Source organism: Hyperoodon ampullatus (genome assembly GCF_949752795.1).
Source record: "Hyperoodon ampullatus genome assembly, chromosome: 12".
NCBI classification, from domain to species: Eukaryota; Metazoa; Chordata; class Mammalia; order Artiodactyla; family Ziphiidae; genus Hyperoodon; species Hyperoodon ampullatus.
Genome location: NC_136925.1, coordinates 41,332,535 through 41,358,381, shown reverse-complemented (window position 1 = coordinate 41,358,381; position 25,847 = coordinate 41,332,535). Strand labels below are relative to the sequence as shown.

Below are 25,847 nucleotides of genomic sequence, written 5' to 3'. Positions count from 1 at the left end.
ACATGCACTTCAATTTCACAGCAAGAGTGGCATAGGATACCTAAACACAGAAGAGAGCATTCATGCAAGATATCTAACTCCTTGATATAATAATGCATACAATTCAAAATGATTACACTATCATTACATCTAGGGCTTTCTGCAACTACAAGGTGGTGGTTATGGAAAGCATGGCCCTTGGTATCAATATCTAAAAAGCAGCCACCACCTTCTTCTATGTGTGTTCTCTTTTTGCGTTTTTTCTTCATTTTTCTTAATCAACTCTGCTGTTGTTGCTGCTTCTTAGCAAAACTGGTAAAAACAAAATTGTAATCATTGAACATAGCGCTCTGGCAATCAAGACGTTTAAAACCTTCAATCTTCTGGGGTGAAGAAAGCACTGTGCGACATTTAGAACTCTGGGGAAAAAATTAAATTAACCATGAGTGCTTCCAATCTGCAGAAGTATTTTCAAACAAATCAGTCATGCAATAAATATTTAAGACTACTATTTTAGTCAAACTGTGGCACTGAAATATTTTAGCTGACTTCTTAGGGGTGGGAGGAAGTGGGGTACCTTATGTCCCCCGGCACCCCCCACCCCAAGGTCTATCAACAGGGAAAATAGGACAAGAGGAGCCCATGAACTGGGTTAGATATAAAAACAAGGACCAACAGAAGTCTAATGAAACACATAAAGCTTCTCATCTACCAAACACCTCAATTAGTAGTACCTCTGAATACATGACTGATTACGTGCCATCTCAGAATACATTTTATGACATGCCTCACTATCTTTATTTTCTGTAAGATTTTATTGTTGATAATAAAATACATTACCTGATTTACAAACAGGGTGGTCACAAATTTTCCTGGCTTGAAGACTTCCACAACTTTCCTGATCAGGTCATCATAGGAGGTCTGACTTAAGTTTGTTTCAAAGCTAACATAAGAAAATTCTGGTTCTGGAGTGATGTGAATAGTCCAATAAGTTCCCTTCGAGAAATAGTTTTGTATTAATAATGGAAAGGGCTTTAAATATTTCAATTATTTCAAATTATTTCAAAATATTTCAATTATTAAGCAAGATATTCTTACTTACATCCGATTTCATTCCATTCATTGAATACCCACAAGGATTGAACAGTGTGGCATCAATGACAGAACCTGGTATCAGGTCACGAATTCCACTCTCCTAGAAAAAAGCCCAAAGACTGAATTAAAAACAAATCTGAAAAATAAATGGAGAATGAGTTAAAATATTTAGTCACCAAGCAGAATACAGAATTATTATTGAAAATGCTTACACGAGTGACATCCTTTGCAGTAACACCATCTTTCATGTAGAACTGGTCCATAACTGCTGGGTCAAGCTCACTCATCAGAATTTCCAGGGTTTGATCTGGCTGATTGATTACCCGACTCTCTGGGAAATCCAAAGTATACAAGTACCTATATAAAAGTACAAAATAGTTTCTAAAAATGACAACTCCAAGTTCAAAGTAAATCTTATGTAGAACAAAACTTCCATCAAATTGGGTCCAACATACCAACAATCAGAATTCATGCGTCCCATACAATATGCTGCTCCATCTGTTGAAGGAGAACGTAAAATAAATTTAACAGATCCATTCGATAGCAAGTAAGCAGGATCCCCCTCACCTTTTGAGAAAAAACTTTACTGGCTGTCATTTAGAGATGCACTTCAGCTAGTGAGTCAGTCTAAATGGTGCTGAGAAAACTATGGTTTACTCTCCCCTAAAACTCCATTAGGAAATGGAATTTGGTCACCCATTTATCTACTCTCGCAAGTGAAAAGTTATTTTATGTAATACGTCCTCCTGTCCATAGTGTTTCAAAGCCTCATTAAACACAGTAAATTAATAGTTGGTAGATATTTAAACTAAATTATACTCAGCACTCTTATTTATATAACTAGTACAATTTCATATTAGTAGATGAGATAAGAACAGTAGGATAGAAATCTGATTTTCTTTTTAAATCATTCCTGTGAACAACTTTGTGCCATGTTACTAAAATCATCTAGGTTTTCAGCCTCCTTTAGGATATGAGGGTGTTAGATTAGATAAACTTTACTTCCCTGTCCTTGAAGCTCAAAAAGGAAGGTCTATAAATAAAAGCTTAGCAAATGGATGGAAAAAATCTTGCCAATTTAGTTGAAGTGACACTATGCTCTCACTAAGTTGACCATTTTTAAGCTAGGTCAATTCCTATATAGAATGCTCAGAGTTTCTTAACATGGACCAGTGTCTTAGCATGGGTTTATGAGGTGACTGGGCATTTTTCTGGATGAAGGGATTACAGCCTTCATAACCACTAAGTTAGATATAAATGAGAGCAACTGCCTAGATGAAGATGAGCTCTCCCTCTGGCAGGTGATCAATTCCTTGATTCTTCCCCCATCATTTCAACAACACTTACACAACATACTCCAAAAATTGTAATCAGCTACAATGATATAGTTATCTTAACTATATAATGTGCTGCATTTGATACATAGGCGTGCACGCACGCACACACACACACATATTTGAGAGAATATATCTTCTAACTTTAAGAAAGCAGGATTCAATTCTATTTAAACTTACTTGGGAAAATTGCATTAAGAAACTCTATTTCTTCCTGGAAATTCCGGTGTGGGTACCCTTGGTGAGAAGGCTTCATGAAATTCTTACGAGAATAAAAGAAGCTCTATAAAAAGACAGAGAGATAACTTCATACACTGAACTCTATCACCTTTCCTAAACCAATCAACTATTTTCTACATATACATATCAAAATCAAAACTATCTCCACAAATATTTTCCCCAATGACACCTAATATAGTGTTTTTCCTTTAATATACTTAATAGATGTGTAGTACTTTGCTGGCCGACAAACAAAAGCAAAGGCCACTGTGTCAAAGAGCAAGGTTTCAGACCAATACCCATGGGTTAGTGTTATACAGAGCAACTTTGTTTTTCAGCTGTGAATAGAGTCTAAATAGAACATTAACCATGTAGATTGTTCCACTGAATTTCTAGAAACTAAAAAATGCCCAACTACTAATGATGGGTCATCACAACTGTAGAGACAAGGTACAATATTTATTTCTAGAGCAGAAGTTTCTTTTTCTTTGTTTTTTTTCTGTGCCATATCACGTGGCATCTGGGATCTTAGTTCCCCGACCAGGGAATTGAACCTGGAACCCTGGCAGTGCGAGCATGGAGTCCTAACCACTTGATGGCAAGGGAATTCCCTAGAGCAGGAGTTTTCTTTTTTTTTTTTTTTAAATTAATTTATTTTGGGCTTCCCTGGTGGTGCAGTGGTTGAGAGTCTGCCTGCCGATGCAGGGGACACGGGTTCGTGCCCCGGTCTGGGAAGATCCCACATGCCGTGGAGTGGCTGGGCCCGTGAGCCATGGCCGCTGAGCCTGCGCGCCCAGAGCCTGTGCTCTGCAACAGGAGAGGCCACAAGAGTGAGAGGCCCGCGTACCGCAAAAAAAAAAAAAAAAAAAAAAAAAAATTAATTAATTTGTTTTATTTAGTTTTTTGGCTGTGTTGGGTCTTCGTTGCTGTGCGTGGGCTTTCTCTAGTTGTGGCAAGCGGGGGCTACTCTTCATTGCAGTGCGCAGGCTTCTCATTGCGGTGGCTTCTCTTGTTGCGGAGCATGGGCTCTAGAGCGCAGGCTCAGTAGTTGTGGCGCACGGGCTTAGCTGCTCCATGGCGTGTGGGATCCTCCTGGACCAGGGCTCGAACCTGTGTCCCCTGCATTGGCAAGTGGATTCTTAACCACTGCGCCACCAGGGAGTCCCTAATCTGAGCTTTATAACAGGCATGTAAGCAAAAATTTCGTGGCAGAACATGTGTATGTTTAGTTTCAAAAGAGCCAGTGATCCAAAAATTAAGAACATATTGCTAAATTTAGATCTTCTTAAAAGGGTCAATAATTAACAAAAACTGTTTTAGGTCCTAATGACAGCTATCCTTTGCCATAGTTAAGTAAATTATTAAAATTCAACATTTGCTTATCAGAACAATTATACCCTAAGTATAAATTCTGATAGCATTCAAGAATTAACTGACTATTGCTCTTTAACATAATCAATTCTTTATTATGAAGACTGGATGATTTTTCTTGCTTTTCTTTTTCTTAGTTTCTCTACCATTCATAGTAATAATATTAAGGAATTAACTACTGAAAGTGTCTGGTTTTCTTTTCTCCCATTTGAGTTTTATCCCAACTCATTCTCTGGTTCCTCCATATTTTTTGCTATTAATGAGCAACAGGCACTCTTTCTCCCCATGTTGTGAACGTCTTTACCCATTAAAACTGAACAAGTATACAAATTTATTTACCAGGCACATCACCGGACCCTAATATTTATGCCCCACCCCACAAAAGGATAAATGTTTTTTGATTACTTACTTGAATTGAGTCAAACCCACTGTAATCCCTAGCAAGTTTCAACAGGGGAACCAGTGCTTTCAGCAAGAGGGTGGTACCACATGTCTTCAAAATGAAACGTCTCTTGGAGACAAACATGCTACTCTCACTGCAGTTTAAAAAAAAGTCACAATATTATAACAATGTTTATGTACTACTGAGATGCTAAATCTATTGTTGCACTGTCATTTACAATGTAAATTTTTGGCTAATAATTTTAAATGTTAAGATCTCAAGGAGGCAAATAATGTACTGTAGTATTCTTCCTCTTTTATTATATAAAAATCAGTGTAGGGTTCTAGGACCCCACAGAAACAGAACTTAAATTAGGTATAAAGCATATTAACTCTCTTACACAAACTCTCTTTTGGTAGTCAACTTTCCTCCTCACCTAACCTAACCTAACCTAACCTAGGACACTAAATTCATACTTTACCTCATCTTGACCTGCTCGCTCTTGTGTATTTCTGTAACCATCTCATTACTTTTCATTAGATAATAAGCTCTATGAGGAAAGCAATGTTTGTTTTTACTCACCATTATATCCCTAGGATCTGGCACATAATAATCATTTGATAAACATCTGTATATGCCAAGCACAAGCTTTGTAAAAAGCAGGCACCATGTTCAATACAATAGCCCCAAGGCCCATTATAATATTATTATAAGAATTCAATATAGTATCTTTGTACCTATAAAAAGGTTGCATGGCTTTCTTCTCTTACATACAGCAATCCTATTTGTATGATGAAGCTAATTTTCACTTTGCCTGAAGTTCTGAGAGAGAGGCATATACTAAAAAGGAAGACCTGTATCAGGGACTGTGGTCAAGGGAACAGTGCCAGTCTACCCTCCCCTCCTTCACAGACATTTCCTGCTAAACTCAAGGAGGTAGTAAAGATGGCAACCATCTTGAAGAGCTATTAGGTAAGACTTCAAAAACCTATTGCCTAGGGACATTGGAAGTAAACATTTTATTTTACACCATATTTTAAAAAATAAGATGAAAACAATTATAGAACTAAGATCCAGAAAAATGATTTGCTATTCCATGTAAAGTATGATTCAGACTGAAATTGGTTAACCAACACTTGCTTTACAGGACTTACCTGAGTACATAAGCTTCCTGCTTGTCAGTTTTTGTCACACTTATGATTGAACATTGCACATCCTTCAAAAGTATGTCCCACTCGGATCTATTATTTAACCAAAAAGAGGATGATTAATTCATAACAGTACTCTCATAAAAATTACAAAGGTCTCAAAGGTTTCCAATGATTTAAGATCACATTTTATATTTGTTGTCACATTCTTGTTCCAGCTTCTCTTATGAATACCAACATTTAGTTTTGTTTCAAAATAATTTATACTGGGGCTTCCCTGGTGGCGCAGTGGTTGAGAGTCCGCCAGCCCATGCAGGGGACACGGGTTCGTGCCCCGGTCCGGGAAGATCCCACATGCCATGGAGCGGCTGGGCCCGTGAGCCATGGCCGCTGAGCCTGTGCATCCGGAGCCTGTGCTCCGCGACGGGAGAGGCCACAACAGAGGCCCGTGTACCGCAAAAAAAAATTAATAATAATAAAAAAATAAAAAATATATATTGACATACCCACCAAATAAGATGGATACATTTTGCTATAGTGTGTAAAAAACAAAAAAGCAAACCAAAACCCAGAAAATTATACTACATATTTGCAATTTATTAAGAAAAAGACAAATGGGGGGGAGGGACAAATGGACAAAATAATGTAAATAGACCATGTACAGAGGAAATACCAAAGGCCAATAAACCAAGGGAAAACATTACCTTTCACTAAGTGATTAAAGAAATACAAGTTAAAATGAGATACTTTTTTCCCCTATCAAATTCTGATTTTTTTGGGGGGGTGGGGTGGGGCGGTGCACCGCACAGCACATGGGATCTTAGTTCTCCGACCAGGGATCAAACCTGCGCCCCCTGCACTGGAAGTGCAGATTCTTAACCACTGGACTGCCAGGGAAGTCCCTCAAATTCTGATTTTTAACCTTACTATATGAATTACAATTTAAAAAGCAACATTTCCTTCACCAATTAGATTGGCAAAGAGATTTAAAAGTTTGACAGCAAAAGTAAGCTGGTACTCTCACACAGTTTTGCTACTATTTTCTTCTATCAAATTGGCAGCTAATCACAATGCCCAGTGCTGTTTAAAGGTCTAGAAGCATTGTCAAAAAAACCCAAAAATGCCTTTGGCTGACAATTCAATAGTACAAGCATACCCGTAAGATCTTGGGAATACTGTTACACTCTATCTAATGTGATGACAAAATGCCCATTTCAACGAAGTTGAAAGGCAGTAAGGCAGTAGACAGCAAAAAGGAAGTCATGGGCTAGTCTTAATCTACCCAACTGAGACCTAAGGTAGTGCTTCCTCTTCAGTGTGACCACTATAAAGAGAAAGTTAACATAAAATATTCCCACAGGACAGCTTAAAATGGCCAGATTAAAGGCTAGAAATATGTTTTAAGCCTCTTAATATCTGGCAACTCACTCTTGTATACCCAAGAAAATGGCACATTAAAATTTTCTTTTCCAGTTAAGACCTTGTGCGAGAAATCCTCAACAGCACAGCCAGCACAGAAATAGGTATGCTTATTCTTTTGTATTAAAGGCAAACATAATACCAATCAATCCTGCTAGAATTTTGTGCCTGTTTCATCATTTTTCTAAAAGAAAATGTTATTGGCCCAATGGGCTATTGGATGACCAGTCACAAGGCAGTAGTAATTCCTCCCACTGGTAGATTAAATTGAACACTACTCAGACCCATCTGAAAACTTAAATGATTTAGCCTCGCTAATGATTAATTATAAAGCCTATTTGCCCATAACTTTATCAAGCAACTTTTTTTTTTACAAAGCAACTTTTAAAAAGAGCTAACAATTACTCTTTTTAAAAGGTGCTAATGATTGTTTATCTAAAGAAGAAAATACATATTAGACTTGGCCATGTTTTTTTTTTTTTTTTTTGACTTGGCCATGTTTTTGCAGTTTGTTTCAAATTTTAAAAATGGTTCAATCTGTTGTTTAGGGAAGGAAAAACAGTTGCAATTAAGACCCAGTTCTGAGTTAATACAAATTTATAGATTGTCTTAGGTACTGAAGTAGTAACTTTCAGTTTCATATTTCTAAGATTCAAGGTCACTAAATGTGCAAACAACATTCCAGAACCCACAATATTTCAATTCCACAAAGAATATGCCTTCATGCAAAAAGGAATAACCAGAACTAAAGGAAAACATGAGGCTCTTATTGAAGCTATTGCTTTTCTGCTTTGTGACATTTCTTACAATTACCCCTGGGCTTGGTTTAATAAAACCTACCTCACATGACTGATAAGAATAAATTACATAATGCATACAAAATTTACCTACTAGATAATAAGAATTCAAATACTGAATATGAACGTAAATAATAAAAATACCCACTATAAACATTAGAAGCATTAAGTAAAATTCTGGAGCACAGGGATCTCTTTAGAGATCTAATTCAGATCTTCCAATAATGCTACTGGCTAATGTCATTACCTACTGACTTCCCACTAGAATTAAGCACTCCTGCAAATATTCTCTTCTATCCACGGGACATAACATAAATAGTGAATAGAACTGAAAAGGGGTGATTAAAGTTAACTACCCTCCCCCCAGTTTTATTCAGATATAGTTGACATACAGTTTCAGGTGCCCATCATCATAGTGATTTCACTTATGTATACTGCAAAATGACTACTGCAATAAGTAGTTAGCTTTCATTACCTCACATAAATACAATTTTTTTAAAAAGGCATTAAAAGAAAAAAAATTTTTCGGTGTGTTGAGAACTCAGGGTTTATTCTCTTAACATTTTCTTCACATTATCATACAGCAGTGTTAACTATAGGATGTTAAGACTTAAACGTGTTCTGTGGCTGAGCTAGATATAGTATAACAAGAACTTTTCCTCTCTTGTATAGCTTTCTTTTCTGGACTTAGAAGCTGTCTTGCTTTTTCATTTGCTTCTGTTTTCTACACACTTATCCAAATTTATCCTCAGATGTTCCCCCAAATGTCTCCTCTTTCAACGTTTCTTTTAAGTGGTTCTTGGCCAAGAATAGGGTGCTAAGACTTAGCTAGTCAGAAGAAGTTCTATGCTTGTTTAGTGGACCTCTCTCTATCTAGGCTGTTTTACTGGGGAACTCCGTGTTTTTTTGCTGTTGTTCTTTCCTGGGTAGGTCAGATTACCCAAATATTCGGTTCTCTTGCCTGGAAAATATTAAGATTTCTGGTAGGTAAAAGAGCTGATAAAGGGCTAGGGATCTCACACTCAGTATAAACTTTTTATTCTGTTTTCAGTTTAGTGACTCTACCCCTCAACTGTACCTGCTTCCCTTACTTCAGAAAGATCCTGTTTTACTCTCTCCAAAGAGTAAACTATTATCTAATCTTCAGATCTCCAGGGATCCCTCCCTTCTCATCTGACACATTATATGATAAAGACACAATGAGGGACTTCCCTGGTGGCGCAGTGGTTAAGAATCTGCCTGCCAATGCAGGGGACACGGGTTTGAGCCCTGGTCCGGTAAGATCCCACATGCTGCAGAGCAACTAAGCCCGTGCGCCACAACTACTGAAGCCCTTGTGCCTAGAGCCTGTGCTCTGCAACAAGAGAAGCCACCGCAATGAGAAGCCCGTGCACTGCAATGAAGAGTAAACCCACGGCTCACTGCAATTACAGAAAGCCCGCGGGCAGCAACAAAGACCCAAGGCAGCCACACACACACACACACAAAAGACACAATGAGAAGAATAATTAAAGCAAATAAAGTGTACATTGACAGATATATAGATAACTAATTCACCCAAATCAAGCCACCTGAGAGTGAACAAGAACCTTATAATTATGCTGAAACAACAGGTGCAAACTTTGACTGTTCTGGATACTGCTGAATGGATTTCACTCTACCTAGAACCTCTGTCCCCACCTCCCTTCCTCCAGCTCAAGCCACCCCACTACCCCCACCAGATCAAATCTGCCATTAAAATGTTTTAAAACTCAGAAGGCTTACCTAAGTGCCTTAGTTGTATGGCTATTTTGGTATTCATGTTAATCCCACCAGAATCATTCCACGTAGTTAGGGATTGAATGTTTTACTGATTCCATCCTCAGTGCCTAGCCCAGTTCACAGCAGGCCCTAAAATATTTGTTGCATCTGGCAATAATTTTGATTAGATCTTACAAACTTGCTAAAAAATCAAAGAGCCTTAAATTTAAAAAAATCTAAACTGCTACATGATCCCATTCAGTTTTTTAAATTTGTCACCATAATAATTCAGGTATTTAGAGGGTGAGTTCTTAAAAAGAAAAAATAAAAGATTCATTTAACAGAATTATTCTGTTAATGAGCTACAGATATATCTTCCACTTGAAATGCTATCTTAACCTGCATAAATGAAGCTTAGTCATTTCACTGTCCAGTATCTTAGCTGTTATAGAACCCATTCATTATAATGAACCTAGACGTGGACTATTTGCTCAATTATTTTTTCTGCATCACACTCCTCTTTCTGTGAATCTGACACAAAATGTTAAAACTTTTGGTTTGTCCCACCAGGATCTGTTCATTTTCAGTCTCAATATTTTCTCTGTTGTTCACACTGGGCAATTCCTACTGATCTGTTTTCAAGTTCACTCACTCTTCTGTCATCTCCATTCTACTAAATAAAGCCCATTCAGTAAACTTTTTATTCCAGTAGTTATTTTTTAGTTCCATCTTCTATTTCTCTGCTAAGACTTCTAAGTGTTCTCCTTACTTCTTATAGAATGGTTATGATAGATGCTTTTAAATTTTGATCTGCATCACCTAGAGGCTGGAGTCTATTGATTGTCTTCCTTTGAAAGAATTTCCTGGTCATTTATTTGTATGTCGAGTAATTTATGATCGCATCCTGGACATCACACTATATGATTTTACATCTCCTTTAAATCCTATGAAGCATGCAGATTTTAAAGAACTGTGTTAGGGGACTTCCCTGGTGGCGCAGTGGTTAAGAATCCGCCTGCCAATGCAGGGGACATGGGTTTGATCCCTGGTCTGGGAAGATCCTGCATGCCATGAAGCAACTAAGCCCATGAACCACAACTACTGAGCCTACGCTCTAGAGCCCGCGAGCCACAACCACTGAAGCCTGTGCGCCTAGTCCGTGCTCTGTAACAAGAGAAGCCACCAATGAGAAGCCCGTGCACCACAACGAGGACCCAACGCAGCCAAAAAAAAAAAAGTGCTAGCAGACAGTTGAAATGGTTAAGTTCAGTCTTGTTCTTATCCAACTTCTATGGGTTATGTTACGATTTCAGAGTTATTAAAGCCATTGCTATGGAATTCTGAGCTGGCCTGCATATGTGCCACCCAGTGGCCAATCTGTCAGTTTTCAAAGCCTTTGATACACTGTTTAGGGTCAGATCCACACATGAGCAGCTAAGGAGTGTTCATATAAATCATTAAGGGATCACCTTCTTCACCTCTTTCTCTCCATAATCTCCACAGCAACTTCTGGCTCAAGGGGGGGGGGGGGGTGTTGCGGGGGGTGCTGGGGTGGTAGTGAAGATGGCCTGCTTCTTGGTCCTCTGGCTAGAAAGCCAAGGCTTTAGTTTCCCCACTCTGCAGCAGTCTGCTACAGGACTGCCTGAGCTGTGGCAGGAAAGAACAGAAAAAAAGCAAAGCAATACGAAAATAAAAAAGGGATTTTCCCCACTCTCTCTAACCCAAAGGGGCCCCCTTCCCTTCCTTCTTTGCATTCCAGAAAAAGTCCTCTCTCAGCTCAGTTTGTGTGCAGTTCCAGGTTTCTGGCAGCTTTTGAGACCACCCCAGGAGATACCAGAGAAAAAAAGAAACAAACTCACGGCTATTTCAGTGATATTTTGAGTTTTGGCTTCCTTCTCCAATTCACCTAACATTTACTTTTCAGAGTTCTCAGATAGCTGCTCCATGCATTCTGTCCAGGTTTTTAAGTTGCATTTAGTGAGAATAGAGTGTGCTTATTCCATCTTGATGGAACAAGAATGCTCTTGCACTCATTCATCACTGTTAATAAATTCTACAACCAAACTCTTCCCCACCTAATAGAAACCTTCAAGTAGGATTTTTCAAAGTCACAGTATGAAAGGAATTGCTTTAAAACACCCTAAGCCAAACACAGTTGAACAGTCTATCAACCAAGTGATTATAAAAACACAATCTTAGGAGAACTGTTGGCTCAAAAAAATAATATATCAAAGGGCAGGAAAGATGCAACAGAGATACAGAATTGAAGAAGTTAATACAATGCCATACATGAACACAAAGAGGAAGGAGAAAACCAAACAGCTGAGAATTTCAGCAAATTATTAATATCACATTTCTGAGGGGAAAATAAGCCTCCTTTTGTAAATAAAGCTTTTTTTGGATCCTAGCCACACCCAGATCATGATAAATATCCCAAATAGTATGCTCTTTACAAATGACAATACATGGATTGAATGATCTTAGTCACTATGCCAGAAAAGTAAAACATTAATGGCATGCCATATTTTATATTATAAATTTTCTTAAAGAGTCTGTGGTCTAATAAAAATAGAACAAACTGGGGTGTTAACATGGGAAAAGAGGCAATTAAGATGACAAGAGGGGCTTCCCTGGTGGCGCAGTGGTTGAGAGTCCGCCTGCCGATGCAGGGGACACGGGTTCATGCCCTGGTCCGGGAGGATCCCACATGCCGCGGAGCGGCTGGGTCCGAGAGCCATGGCTGCTGAGCCTGCGCGTCTGGAGCCTGTGCTCCGCAAGAGAGGCCGCGACAATGAGAGGCCCGCGTACCGCAAAATAAATAAATAAATAAATAAATAAGATGACAAGAGACTTCTATGTCATCTGATTCAATAACACTTGTAATGGCTAACTGAGTACTTTTTTTTTTTTTTTGGCCACACCACACGGCTTGTGGGATCTTAGTTCCCCGACCAGGGACTGAACTGGGCAACCGCAGTGAAAGAGTCTAGTCCCAACTACTGGACCGCTAGGGAATTCCCCTGGCTACACTCTTTAATGTAAAAATTTAAGAAGTAAACACCTCAGGTCAAATGACCTTTAACAAAAGTGCAAGACTAATTGGGAAAAGAGTCTCTTGAGCAAATGGTGTTGAGAAAACTGGATCTGCACACAAAAGAATCAAATTAGATACTTACTTTACACCATATAACTCAAAATGGATTTAAACACCTAAATTAACAGACTTCCCTGGTGGTCCAGTGGCTAAGACTCCTCGCTCCCAATGCAGGGGGCCTGGGGGTTCGATCCCAGGTCAGGGAACTAGATCCCACATGCCACAACTAAGAGTTCGCATGCTGCTGCAACTAAAGATCCGACATACAGCAACGAAGATCCCCCGTGCCGCAACTAAGACCCAGCAAGCCAAATAAATAAATAAATAAATAAATATACAAATAAATAAATATACATATATATTTTAAAATGTTAAACACCTAAATTAAGACACAAAACACCTATAAGAAAACATAGGGAAAAACTTTAGGACACTGGATTTGGCAAAGCTTTCTATGGAACTACATAAAACTTAACTTTTATGTATCATAGGAAAACACTCAGAGTGAAAAGGCAGAATTGGAAAAATATTTGCAAATCATACACCTTACAAGAGATTAATATCCAGAATAAATAAAGAACTCCAAAAACAAAAACAAATAACCCAATTTAAAAGTAGGCAAAGACTTAGACAATTCTCCAAAAACAAAGATACACAAATGGCCCACAAGCATGTAAAAAGATGCTCAACATCACTATTCATAAGAGAAACGCCAATCACATTCTTGATACCACCTCACACCCATCAGGATGTCTGCTATTTAAAAGGAAAAATAAAATAACAAGTGTTGGCAAGAATGTGGAGAAATTTTAACACTTATGCACTATTGGTGAAAATGTAAAATGGTGCAGCCATTATGGAAAACAGTATGGACATTCCTCAAAAATTTAAAAGTAGAATTTACCACATGATCCAGCAATTCTACTTCTGGGTATATATACAAATAATACAAAACAGGATCTGGAAGAAACACTTGCACATCCATGTTCACTGTTACTCACAACTGTCAAGAGAAGGAGGCAACCCAAATGTCCATCAAGGGATTAATGGATAAAGACAATGTGGTATAATATATAAAATGGATTATGTGGTCTTAAAGGAAATCCTATCACATGCTTCAACATGGATGAATCTAAGAATTTTATGCTAAGTGAAATACGCCAGTCACAAAAGGATGAATACTGTAGGTTTCCACTTAAATGAGGTAATCAATACATTCATATGAAGTATCTAAAGTAGTCAAAATCATAAAGAAAGGTGATTGCTAAGGGCTGGGGGAAGAGGGGAGGGGAAATTAGTGTTTAATGGGTAGTTTGTTTTGCAAAATGGAAAAGTTCTACAGATCTGTTGCACAACAATGTAAACACACTGAATACTGCTTAATTGTACACTTTGTTAGACTTTTTAAAAAATCAAGTAAAAGAAGTAAATGATGGAGGGAACAGAATGCTGCAAGCAGGTGGAAGAAACCCTTTAGAGCAGAGTTTCACTCTTATCACTTAGATTCTACCCTCAGATACTGTAGGTCAGATACTCTGCAGATGGTGCCTGGAAACCTGCATTTACTTAAAAGGCCTCCATGTGATTAGATTCCTCTAGTGGATTTCTTCCTTTAAGCAAAAATCACTGGTTTCAGGGCTATCAAGTAATTTACCCAAAAAGCCACCCAACTGAACTATTTGAAGCTTCCCTGAACTGTGACCTTAGCTAATAGCTTGACTTACCTGTTTCAGAGACTCTCCTTATCACATTACTTTCAGGCCTCAACACCATATCCAAGGTAGTAGTACTAGTAATGGTAGTCTGAGTCAAACCCACCCTAGAACATGAGATTATTCTTTAGCAAAGTCTAGGCTGACCAGAATTTAATTCAGATTATCCAGAGAAACGTTTTTATCTTTTGTTCAAAGAAATCAACCCAGAATGCACTGTTAATTATAATCAGAGTACTAATTTCTCCACCTCAAACTTTACCTAAAAATTAAATGAGTATAATTACTGCTACATTCATTTGATTATTACTTTCAATGTGTACCTCTCAAAGAAAGGTGGTTTAAAGATAGCAGTTCAAACTTTTCTGAAACTGCTGTGAGGAGTGTAATAAGAAGCTTAATTCAATAAGAAGCTTTTCACTCTGAAACATTTACGCTAAAAGGTTTTTTGGCAATGGGTTGTAAATTCCTTAAATGTAAATTATTGATATTGCAATATGGTGCAGTCATTTAGTCAAGTAAGGCATGAGTTCTGGGAAAGTTAATGCTGAGGTGTAATTTACTATTTTTGCAACTGCCCCCAGTCCTTTACTGAAGATTTTATTTTAGCTTACAAATTTGAGTGAAGGAAAGAATGAATAGCAGAACATGCCACTAGTCCTAAATGTCTTTTCCAATATTAAAATTATAGATGGTAGTTTTCATCTAACCTTCCCACAATTATTAACACCTCTAACCTTCCCACAATTAGTAAAATATTTATTCTCTTCACCTCCATCCACTACAATTTCCCATGTGAACCTACCTCATTACTAAGAATATATAGCTCAGGTCTGAGATGAATTCTAAAGCAAAAAGGAAAGCCAATTTTAGAGTCCTGAAAGATCAGATTAAACTATCTTTCCTCACCAAAATTTCTTATTTTCTAACATACTTCCTCCCCATAGCTGCCATTTCTTATAAAAAGGCTTTTGTTTGGTCCAAGATTTTAGTCCGGCAATTCTAAGACATTATGGAAATAGACATAAATGGTCTATTTCTATTCAATATCATTTGAAATCTCAAAAATTCAGTAGGGAAAACTGCAGGTTAAACCTAATATACTACTCCCTCTTTTTATATTTCAACTTTAATTACTGTGTGAAATAAGTCAGTTTTAGAAGACATCATCTGTTCCTTATTCATTTGGATGTCTGGACTACTGCTTTTCTCCAACATATTGTTAACCAGTATTATTTAACCCAAGCCATACCAGAAAAGATTTTCTTTCTTAAAAAAATAAAACAAAATCTATATAATGTGCCCCTTTTGTCTCCCTTGAGAAATTATTTAAAAAAAAAAGATTCTCAGTATTATTTCATTTGTTCAGATTACACTGAAGGTAAATGCTACAATTCTACTAAATGGCCTACAGGAGAGTGGGAAATATTTAACAGAAAGTGGGTTCCAGGGAATTAACTCCCTGGCGGTCCAGTGGTTAGGACTACACGCTCTCACTGCCAATGGCACGGGTTCCATCCCTGGATGGGGAACTAAGATCCCACAAGCTGCGCAGTGCTGCCACCCCACCCCCCAAAAAAGAAAGAGAGTGGGTTCCAGCTTGACTTGGAGTTAAAGCTTGGAAAGATGGGCCAACTTTGCTTCATGTGCTTTCTATTCCCTCATACCATATTAAAATATCAATTCCAGATGGATTGCAGATCTAAATATGAAAAGTAAAACAAAGTTTAGAGGGAAAAAATAATATCTTCGTTACCTCAGGATGAGCAAAGATACCTTAAATAGGATACAAAACCACTAACCATTAAAGGTGAAAACACTGATAAATGGGACTACATTAAAATTATGAACTTTTGTTTCTAAAGCTATCATTAATAAAATGAAAAAGGAAACCAGAGGGTATAAAATATTTGTAATACACATACTGGACAGATAATTCATCCATAATATATAAAGAACGCCTGCAAACTGAAAAATGATCCCAAAAGAAAAACAGGCTGACTTGAACAAGCATTTCACAAAAGATAGCCAAATGGTGAATAAAGATATGAAAGGATGCTCAACTCCATTAGTCTGAAGGGAAACACATAGACCACTATATACCCACAATAATAACTAAAATTAAAAAGACAATACAAGTGTTGGATGAAGATATGGAGCAACCAGCATCCTTATGCTGACTACATGCACACCCTATGACTTAGCAATTCCATTCCTAGGTATGTGTATATTTAACAGGAAAGCATACATATTGCTCACTAAAAGACACTTACACTAGTGTTCACAGCCATATATTTGTATTAGCAAACTGGAAATCACTCAAATACCCGTATTAACAATAGATTTGATAAACTGTGGCATATGGACACAAAATACAACATTGAGAATGAACTAAAACTCAAACATAATGCTGAACAAAGGAGGCATAATGCATACTAAATGACTCCATGTTATATATAAAATGGGGAAAACTAATCTATGGTGTGTCAGAAATCAGGATAGTGGTTCCCCTAGGTGGATGGGAATAGGTTATAATTGGAAGGAGGTACAGGGGGATTTCTGGCTAGTTACATTCCTTAGATTTGAGCGCTGGTTACATGAATGTGATAAATTTGTGAAAATCAGAGATGTACTTATGAGTATTTATTTATTTAGGCTGTGCCGGGTCTCAGTTGCGGCACTTAGCATCTTCGTTTCGGTGTGCGGGATATTTTTGCTGCAGTTCCCCAACCAGGGACTGAACTTGGGCCCTCTGCATTGGGAGCACGGACTCTTACCCACTGGACCACCAGAGAAGCCCATGATTCTCTTAACTTTTGTGTTATGCTTCAATAAAAAGCTCAAAAAACCCAAAATATCTGTATTCAGAAGATATGCTGTTTTACTATTAGTCAGATTTTTCATATCATATTGTTTTATTTTGGCAGATTACCACTTTCTCCAGCTCTGCTGGAATATTTCCTTCAAAATGGCCCTATGGGTTTTTTTTCTCTTGGTTCATGTCTGTGGAATAATTTTCATGTCACAAATTCTTCAAACCCCACACGGCTTCCAATTAAGTATTTTTTTGGATCCTTATACCTGATGATAGCAGAATCTTTTCTATAAAACTATTTCAGCAGCTTTTCAAATTCTCCAAATTCATATTCATCGTTGTTACTGTACAAAGAATTTGGGGACATATAGTACTCTAAACTTCAAATTCATTTGAATCTTTTCATTTACATTAAATCCACAAGATTCTTGACATACACGTATACCTGGGAAACTATCACAAAACACTGACCGCATGCATCACCCCTAAAAGGTCCCTCATGCCTCTCCATAATCTACCCTTCCCCCTTAACTCCATCCTCAGGCAACCACTGATCTGCCTGTCAGATTCTTAAGAATTTTCTGGTTTTATAGACATGAAATCTTACAGTATAGTACTTCTTGTGAGGCTTATTATTTTTTCTCCAGCACAATTATTTGTTGCATGTATCAATAACAGTTCATCTCTTTTTTTTTATTACTGAGGAGTATTCTATCGTATGAATAATCATAATTTGTTTATCTATTTGCTTGTTAATAGAGACCTGTTTTCAGTTTGGGGGCTATTGAAAAATAAAGCTGTTATGAATACATTCATGTAAAAGTCTTTGTATGGACACATTTCCTGTTCACTTGGGCAGATACATGAGTGGACTAGACTGGTTGGATCATACGACAGATGTATTAACTTATTAAGAAACTGCCAAACCATTTTCCAAAGTGGATATACTGTTTTCCATTCCCATCTGCAGTGCATGAAAATTCTGATTCCTTCACAGCTTGTCAGGGGTCTGATATCAAAATTATACAAACCCCAAAAGGAACTGTGATGTGTATTCCCTTTCTGTTAACTATTAGAATGTATGAAGAAGGTTGGAATTATTTCTTCCTTGAATGTTAGAACACTCCAGTATAACCATCTGGGCCTAGATTTATATTCATGGGATGATTAATGATTAATTCAATTCATGCAATGGTTATAGGACTATTAACATTTTCTGTTTCTTCTTGCATCAGTGTGGAAAAGTATTTTTCTAGGAATTTTCCCATAATATCCTTGTTATCTTTTAATCAATAGTGATGCCCTCTTAGGACATCTTAACCCTTTCCATAACCTTAAGTTTTATGTTTTATAAACAGTGTAGTTAAGTTGTTAACTGTATTCCAGTCTGTTAGTTAATGTCTTTTGACTATGACTTTTGTCTATTTGCATTTCGGCAGTATTACTGAGGTTGGAGATGTGAGGTAAGGACAAGGAAGGATTTTCTGGCTTCCAAACTTTTATATCATTAAAACAAGAACAAAGCTACTAAAGACTGATTATTCCATGGAAGAATTAAGGTTTAACTTCATTAAGCAATCCAAAACTCACCATCTCCTCTACTTGAATAAAAATACATCAACTTGGTAGAGCACCCTTTTTTTTTTTTTTTTTTTTTTTTTTTTTTTTTTTGCTGTACGCGGGCCTCTCACTGCTGTGGCCTCTCCCGTTGCGGAGCACAGGCTCCGGACACACAGGCTCCGCGGCCATGGCTCGCGGGCCCAGCCGCTCCGCGGCATGTGGGATCTTCCGGGATCGGGGCACGAACCCGTGTCCCCTGCATCGGCAGGCGGACTCTCAACCACTGCGCCACCAGGGAAGCCCTAGAGCACCCTTTAATGTTAAGTATCTGATATACTTTCTCCTCCAGCCTGGTTTGCTTAAAGAAAAGAAAAAAAGATTCTGTCCTTAAGGGTAAAGAATCAAATATAAAGATGTTAACACTTATGGTTACTATTTGTCAGTCAGTTTTTAAGTACTATGTATGTATTAAGCCACTTAATCCTCACAATTACCCTATGAGGTAGGTACCATTATTTTCTCCATTTTAGAGACATGGAAATATCAAACAGCTAGCTATTAGATGATATTTGAATTCAAATCTAGACATGCCATAGGTCATGCACGAACCATCTTATTATGCACTACTCTTCTGGATGACGGATAACTCTTCTGTGGTCTCTAGGGCCTGCACCTCACCTCCTCGGAGACCAGAAGCTAGTGATTTTCTCTGGCCAGGCCATTGATTTTAGGTGATGTATCAAGCATGTATTGTTTTCAGGTACTTTTTTTTAAACCTCCGAATAAATAACCTAACCAGTTGATCTCTGCCTGAGAGGTCACTGAAAAATATTCCTCGAAGGTTACCAACGGACATCTCTGTTAAATCCAATAGGTGTTTCAACAGCAGAAATGTGCTAAACTCTAACAGTGACCTAACAAATTTTAAGTGTCTACAAAACGTATGGCACTAAATCACGAATTCAACAAAACTGAACATCCTGTCCTTGAAAGTATAACTTTTGCCATCATTTTAAGATCCACACTGAAGCAGTAAAACAATTTCAGCTGATTAAAGTACAAAAGCGGTTCTCAAACATTTAAAGAAAGCAAGTTGCCCATTTATAAGCCTTTCTCCTCCTTGATTCAGGGAACTCTTAACCAAAAAAGCCCAAGCTTAAATTCTGGCATTTTTGCCCAAGAACTCGGGGAAGAAACACTCCCTTCCCTTTATTAAGAACGTGTGCTTACAAATAAAGCTTCAACCCATTTAAAAAGCCAGAACAGAAAATTTTGTTATTCATTTTATAAGACTGTTCTTACTCATTAGTTCTTCCTGACAACATTTTCTAGATAATCCCATCACAATCGTTTTACCAAAGACGTATTACCAACACCAGGGAGCTTTCCCATCTGTGAAATGGAGGAAATACTAAGCTTCCCCATATTTTGTAAGTAACTGCTTCCTATAAACATAAAGTGCTTAGAGTAAAGGGCTACATTAAGACATTTTTAAGTGTCGCACAAAGCTTGAAAAATGAAACCGGTCACACTTTAGCTAACGCGATGCTCTTCTACAGGAGATTCCTTCAACATACATCGCCTTAAAGTCCCGGCAGCACGTGTCCGCCTGGATTCCCTTCTCCAGTTGCTTTTTGTCAGAGAAGGCGGCGAGCGCAGCCAACATTCCTGAAACGCCCATTGGCCCACACCCCGGGGCCAGGCTCCCGGTCGGGCCAACGAGCTCATTGGTCGTCGCCTCTCAATGAAGCGGCCGCGCCGGCTCCGCCGCCGCCGCACGGCCACTCTAGCTAGCTGCACTTGTGCGCGGAGAAGCCTAGAAAGCCGAGGGGTGCTTAGCGAGCCCAGCCGGGGGGAGCCGGCCCAGCCACCCCAGGGGTCGCCTGCGCCCTCGTCTGCGATTGGATCAAGGCCACTACAAGACCTCTCCTTTTCTGCGCGATCGCCCAGCTCTCTCGCGTGACTGCCCGGGGTGGGAGGCTGGGGCCCCAGATTCCTTTGCTGGATTAGGCATTAAAGGTATTATGTCCGAGCTCGGACGGGCCTCTAGCCCGTGAATATAGGCAAGCCTCACTCTACCCCGCACCTCGCCCGGACCCCGCCGACTCGGTAACAGGTTACACAACCCAAGGTCAAGAGAGTCGGGAGCAAGCCTCGGTGGGCTCCCCGGGCCGCCCCGAAAAGGCTTTGGTGCAGAGCACGTTAGGGCGGCGGTGGGGCCCAGCCACTGCGACACAGCTGCTCCCGCCCAATCCCCGCCGCCCGGGCGCCACATGCTGCCAGCGCCGACCGCGGGCGGGAGGCCTGCTCGTCAGCCCCTCGGCCCGGCCCCCTCCTCCCGCAGCACGCGGAGAGAACGAGTCGGACTCCGGTCCCGCTCCCTCCCACCTCCATTCCCGAGGCAGACACGCCCGAATTAGCGCCTGACTAAGCCCGCCGAGCCACACCTGCTGGGAGGGAGCCCGCGCAGCCCCCACCCCCGGGCACCTCACCCGGGGCCCCGAACCGCCAACTCCCGCGGAGGGGGAGGTAAGTTGGGAGGCGAGGGCCGCAGAACCACCCCGAGCGGCGCCGCCCGCTGCCCCGCACGCCGCGCGGGGGACGTTACCTGAGCACGCGGCGGCGCCGGCCTTCTCCCCTCCCCCCGGGCAGCGCCCGGCCCTGCAACGGTGGCGGGAGAAGCCGGCTCGGGCCGCGCGTGGACCTGGCCGCTCCCGCCAGCGCCGGGGCCGCCCTCCACGGCCGCCCAAACGACCCCCGCCCGCGAACCTGCCCTCACCTGAAGGCTGCGGGAATCCAGCCCCCCGCCCCCCAGCCTGGGGCTGGTGCCTCCCTGGCGGCGACAGCCCCCAGACCCGACTGTGGGCGAGAGCCCCGAGCACCCACCTTGGGATGGTGCGAAGATCCCCAGATCCTTGGTTTGCGTCGGGTTGCTGCCTGGAGAACCAAACCTCCAGCAGCTTCTCGGTCCCTTCGAAAAAATGTGCAGCTTCCATCACCGTGAGACTAGCGAACAACCAACAACCACAGAAAATCAACTAAATTAAATCTCTTCTCCCGCCGCTGCCGCCGCCGCTGCGGATTGTTCCAGCTGTGTTACTAAAGTTCAGGTTCCTTTTCTGCTATAATTTTATATTAACTTTTTAAAAAAAGGGTTAATAAAATTTTCCCGGCTTCTTTTTTTGTGTGTGTGTGTGAGCGAAAGTTGAACGTGAGTCTGTTGGAAATAGAGGCAGATACAGCTCAGTCTCTTGTAGTCCGCTGTTTCCCCGTTAGAGAGAGTAGAGCGAGCGCTAGCTAATGTCGCCGGCCATACTGTGGGAGCGAGGCCGCTGCGTGAGCACCGAAATTATATACCCCGTCTGCCCGAAAAGCCAGGAAGTGACGCAGCGTCCCGCCCCTGCGGCTCATTGCTCCAGCCTCCTGTCAATCACCAACCACCCAGTTGCGGCTGGCTGGCCGCCCGCCTGCGAGGAGCGCGGGGAGCTGGCTCCCTCGCTGCGGTGCGGGTTCGGGCTGGCAGCTGGGCGGGAGGCGGCGGTCTGTTGTTCGGCTGGGGACTACAAACCTGGGGTCGAATGCGGAGTGGGTGGGAGAGCGGGGACAGAGTGAGGAAAGGCTGTGTAGCCCTGCGTAAAACAACTGGTTATCGGGGAACATGGGTGGGTCCTCTGGAGGGTTGGCGGGGTTCGGTGGGGGCGGTGGCCACTGCTGGGCTGGCGTGGGGGTTTTGATCCTGTGCACTTCGTCGCGATTGTCGAGGTACTCGGCCATTCTCTCAAGTAAGCTTCCCCAAGGCGAACGAAGCCAGGCATTAAAACTCAACATTGGTCCGTGACGCACATGTTGCCAAGGGTCGGATTAGAAGGCGCTTTAATTCTGCTCTCTCTTTAGCTGATGTGCGAATGAACGCAGTTCTCGACCGGTTTACACAATAGCCAGAAGCGTTGTCTCCCTATTCAAAAAGGGAAAAGCAACGTGGCGCCCAGCCTCGAAGGGCTCCGGCTCTACCTACCTCCCAGCATGTGGCTCGCCAAGCCTCCGAGTTGGCCCAGCGCAGTAGCTGCCGTGAAGCACTGGCGACTCCGCGCTCAATTAGGTCAACTGGTGGGACTTTATTCTGCAAAACTGTTTCTAGAACCTGATTTATTAAGTATAACTTGAAAGTGGGACATAAAGGGGTAGGGGGGAAAAGGGTTATTTTGGGATTGTATGAAATCATCTGTGTGAGACTTTTGAAAACTGTGAAGCACTATAGAATTTAAAAACTCCATTCAATAAAAAAGAACCAAAAATAAATATAATCTGAAATTGTTTGCAGGGAAATGAGCGTAACAGGGATTCAGAGCTATCACTAGTCGTGATTTAGAGTCATGAATCTGTAATTTCAGTAATCAAATAAACTGTAAAAGTTGTCGAGTCGTAGTCAAACAGTTTAACCTGAGGTGGCAAAACTGTGGTAACAAAGTTGTGACTTTTACTCAGAAATATGGGAGAAAAAAACCAACCAGACGTAAAAATCAGCACTGTCACAAGACAAAAGACCTTTCCTTATCATCCTTAGAGAAAGACTTACCTCAACTACAAGTGAAATAAGACAATGTTGTAAGCGTCAAAAACTTGATGAAGAAGACGTGCTTTGAGTTTGTACTCTAGATTCCCTGCAGGGTAGTAGTTGTCTTTACAGGAGCATGAGTTTGTTCGCATTTCTACGTCAAACCTGTTGAAAGAAGCTATGTTGTGCACTAGGTATATATGCTACTCTTGCCTTGTTTTTAAAAGCATCCAACTCAAACTGGGGATTGGGACAAAAGATAATGAAAGTTGCTTATTTTATTATAATAATTCAAAGAGAATGCGGTGCTTACACTTGGAATAAAGATAAAAGAAGTATTTATGTGTTTTACAAGCTATTCTATTATTTGATAGTTGCTTATTGAAATGAAGAATCAGTCTACTAAACCACCTCAAACACTAATTTTGGTATAAACATAATTTGGCTTGTAATTGCTTATAATTAGTTGCTTTTCAGTTACTGTTATGCTTTTTCCCAATGCAATTTAAGTGAATATAAAAGTGCCGAGAATCCTGGCAAGGTAAGTCCTTGTTAATTTGATATAGGATAATTTTTTTTTTGGCCATGCCTTGCAGCATGTGGGATCTTAGTTCCACTGGACCACCAGGGAAGTTCCTAGGATAATTTAAATGGTGTCTACCAACTGGACTGATCCTTTGTAAAATATATTATTTTTCTTAAGGATCATTACTATCTTGAAGCTCAAAGTCTCTTGTACTAAGTTGGTCAGTTAATCTTATTTAAATATTTCACTGAACTTAATATGTCCAAAACATATGTCACTCCTTTATCATCTGCCCTGTTTTTATCACTGATGATTTTTCCCACTTTACGAGTTTAAAAAAGAAATTCGTATTGAACATTTTTTGCTTTGCACATGAAGGATTGCCTAAAGGACTTAAAGGATTCCCATCCCCTAGACCTTCTTAAGACACCTCTAACTGTACCCCTCACTCCTCATTCTCTTTAGTAGTCCTTCCTGTTGAAATCTTACCCAAATTAAAAAAAAATCCTTACTTGACCCCACTTCTGCCTTCAGCTAGCACCCAATTTTTCTGCTCTCCTTCAACAGCAAAACTCCCTAAAAGACATGTCTGTACTTTTGGTCTTCACCTCCTCATCTCTTCTTCGCCCTTGAAATGGATATTTCTCAAGGCCCACATCTTGTCAAAGCCAGTGGTTCAAAGAATGATGTCAGTCCTCGTTTAACTGTCTTTCAATAACTGTTGACACAATTAACTACACCTTCCTTCTTGAAACAATTCTCCAGGCTTTTGTGACACCTCTCTTTTTTGGTTTTCCTTTGACATCTATATATTCTATCCAACACTGCAGTGCCCTTGGCTTCTCCTCCGCCCTCTTCTCCATGTGCACTTTCTCCCTGAGTGACCTACTTCATCCAGTCCATGGCTTTATAACACATCCATATACTAGTGACTTTCAAATCTGTATCTCCCACCCAGACATCTCCTTTGAATTCCAGACCTTTGGGACACTTGCCTACCTGACATTTCAGATTGAATGTCTAATAAGCATATTGAAGCTAAAGTGGCTAAGAGAGCTATTCCTTTTCACAGCAAAACTTGCCCCCTCCCCACAAAAACAAAAACAAAAGATCCAGCTGTCCTCAATTCAAGCTCCCTGGCTGACGTTTCTGCTCTGCTCTTGCATCCTTATGGTCCATCCTTCACGTAGCAACTATCTCATTAAATAGCAGTTGCTCAAGCCCAAAGACATCCTTCATTCCACTCTTTCCTGCACTCCTCCTACCAATCCAATCTATCATTAGCCTTCTTGATGATACTTCTAAAACATTTCAAGGATTTATCCTCTATCTTCGTTGCTACCTTAGTTCAGAGCACTAAAATTTGTTCCCCTGGACTACTGCACTAGCTTTCTAAACAATCTCTCTGGAACTTCCCTGGCGGTCCAGTGGTTAAAAACCCGCCTTCTAATGCAGAGCACTAGGGTTCAATCCCTGGTTGGGGAACTAACATCCCTCCCACATGCCGCGGGGCAACTGCGCCTGTGCGCTCTGGAGCCCATGCGCTGCAACTAGAGAGAAGCCCGTGCAACGCAATGAAAGATCCCACGTGCCACAACTAAGACCCAACATGGCCAAATAAAGATTTTAAAAAAAATCTCTGTGCCTTCACTTTGCCCCCTCGGATGACTTACCACTGAGTAGCCAGAGTGATTTTTTTTTTTTTTTTTGCGGTATGTGGGCCTCTCACTGTTGTGGCCTCTCCTGTTGCGGAGCACAGGCTCCGGACGCGCAGGCTCTGGACGCGCAGGCTCAGCGGCCATGGCTCACGGGCCCAGCCGCTCCGCGGCATGTGGGATCTTCCCGGACTGGGACACGAACCCATGTCCCCTGCATCGGCAGGCGGACTCTCAACCACTGCGCCACCAGGGAAGCCCCAGAGTGATTTTTTTAAAAAATCCAATTATGACACTTCTCTTACTTGAATATTTTAAAATTCTCGAATGGTTTTCTATAACATTTAAACTAAAAATTCCCTACCTTAACCTTGAAACCCCTATGTGATCTGGTCCCAGGCTAATTCTCCAAGCTTATCTCTGCCCTTCACTCCCTATGCCCCAGC

General features: G+C 40.6%; 1 protein-coding gene across 3 annotated transcripts; it reads right to left on the bottom strand.

The window, feature by feature from the left end:
• Window positions 1-98: 98 nt before the first annotated feature.
• Window positions 99-21,812, bottom strand: AMD1 (adenosylmethionine decarboxylase 1). Of its 3 annotated transcripts, none has more exons than XM_079716698.1 (9): window positions 21,495-21,812; window positions 5,535-5,621; window positions 4,408-4,534; window positions 2,589-2,691; window positions 1,530-1,572; window positions 1,287-1,431; window positions 1,082-1,174; window positions 820-975; window positions 99-398 (listed from the first exon to the last, which is right to left on the bottom strand). In XM_079716698.1, exons 1-9 carry the CDS (start codon window positions 21,659-21,661, stop codon window positions 258-260), a joined length of 1,062 nt encoding a protein of 353 aa, XP_079572824.1. In that variant the 5' UTR covers window positions 21,662-21,812; the 3' UTR covers window positions 99-257. The 3 variants fall into 3 exon arrangements, with proteins under 3 accessions (XP_079572824.1, XP_079572825.1, XP_079572826.1); XM_079716699.1 differs by having other exon boundaries at window positions 21,552-21,812; XM_079716700.1 differs by lacking the exon at window positions 5,535-5,621 and having other exon boundaries at window positions 21,552-21,812.
• Between the last annotated feature and the right edge of the window lie 4,035 nt (window positions 21,813-25,847).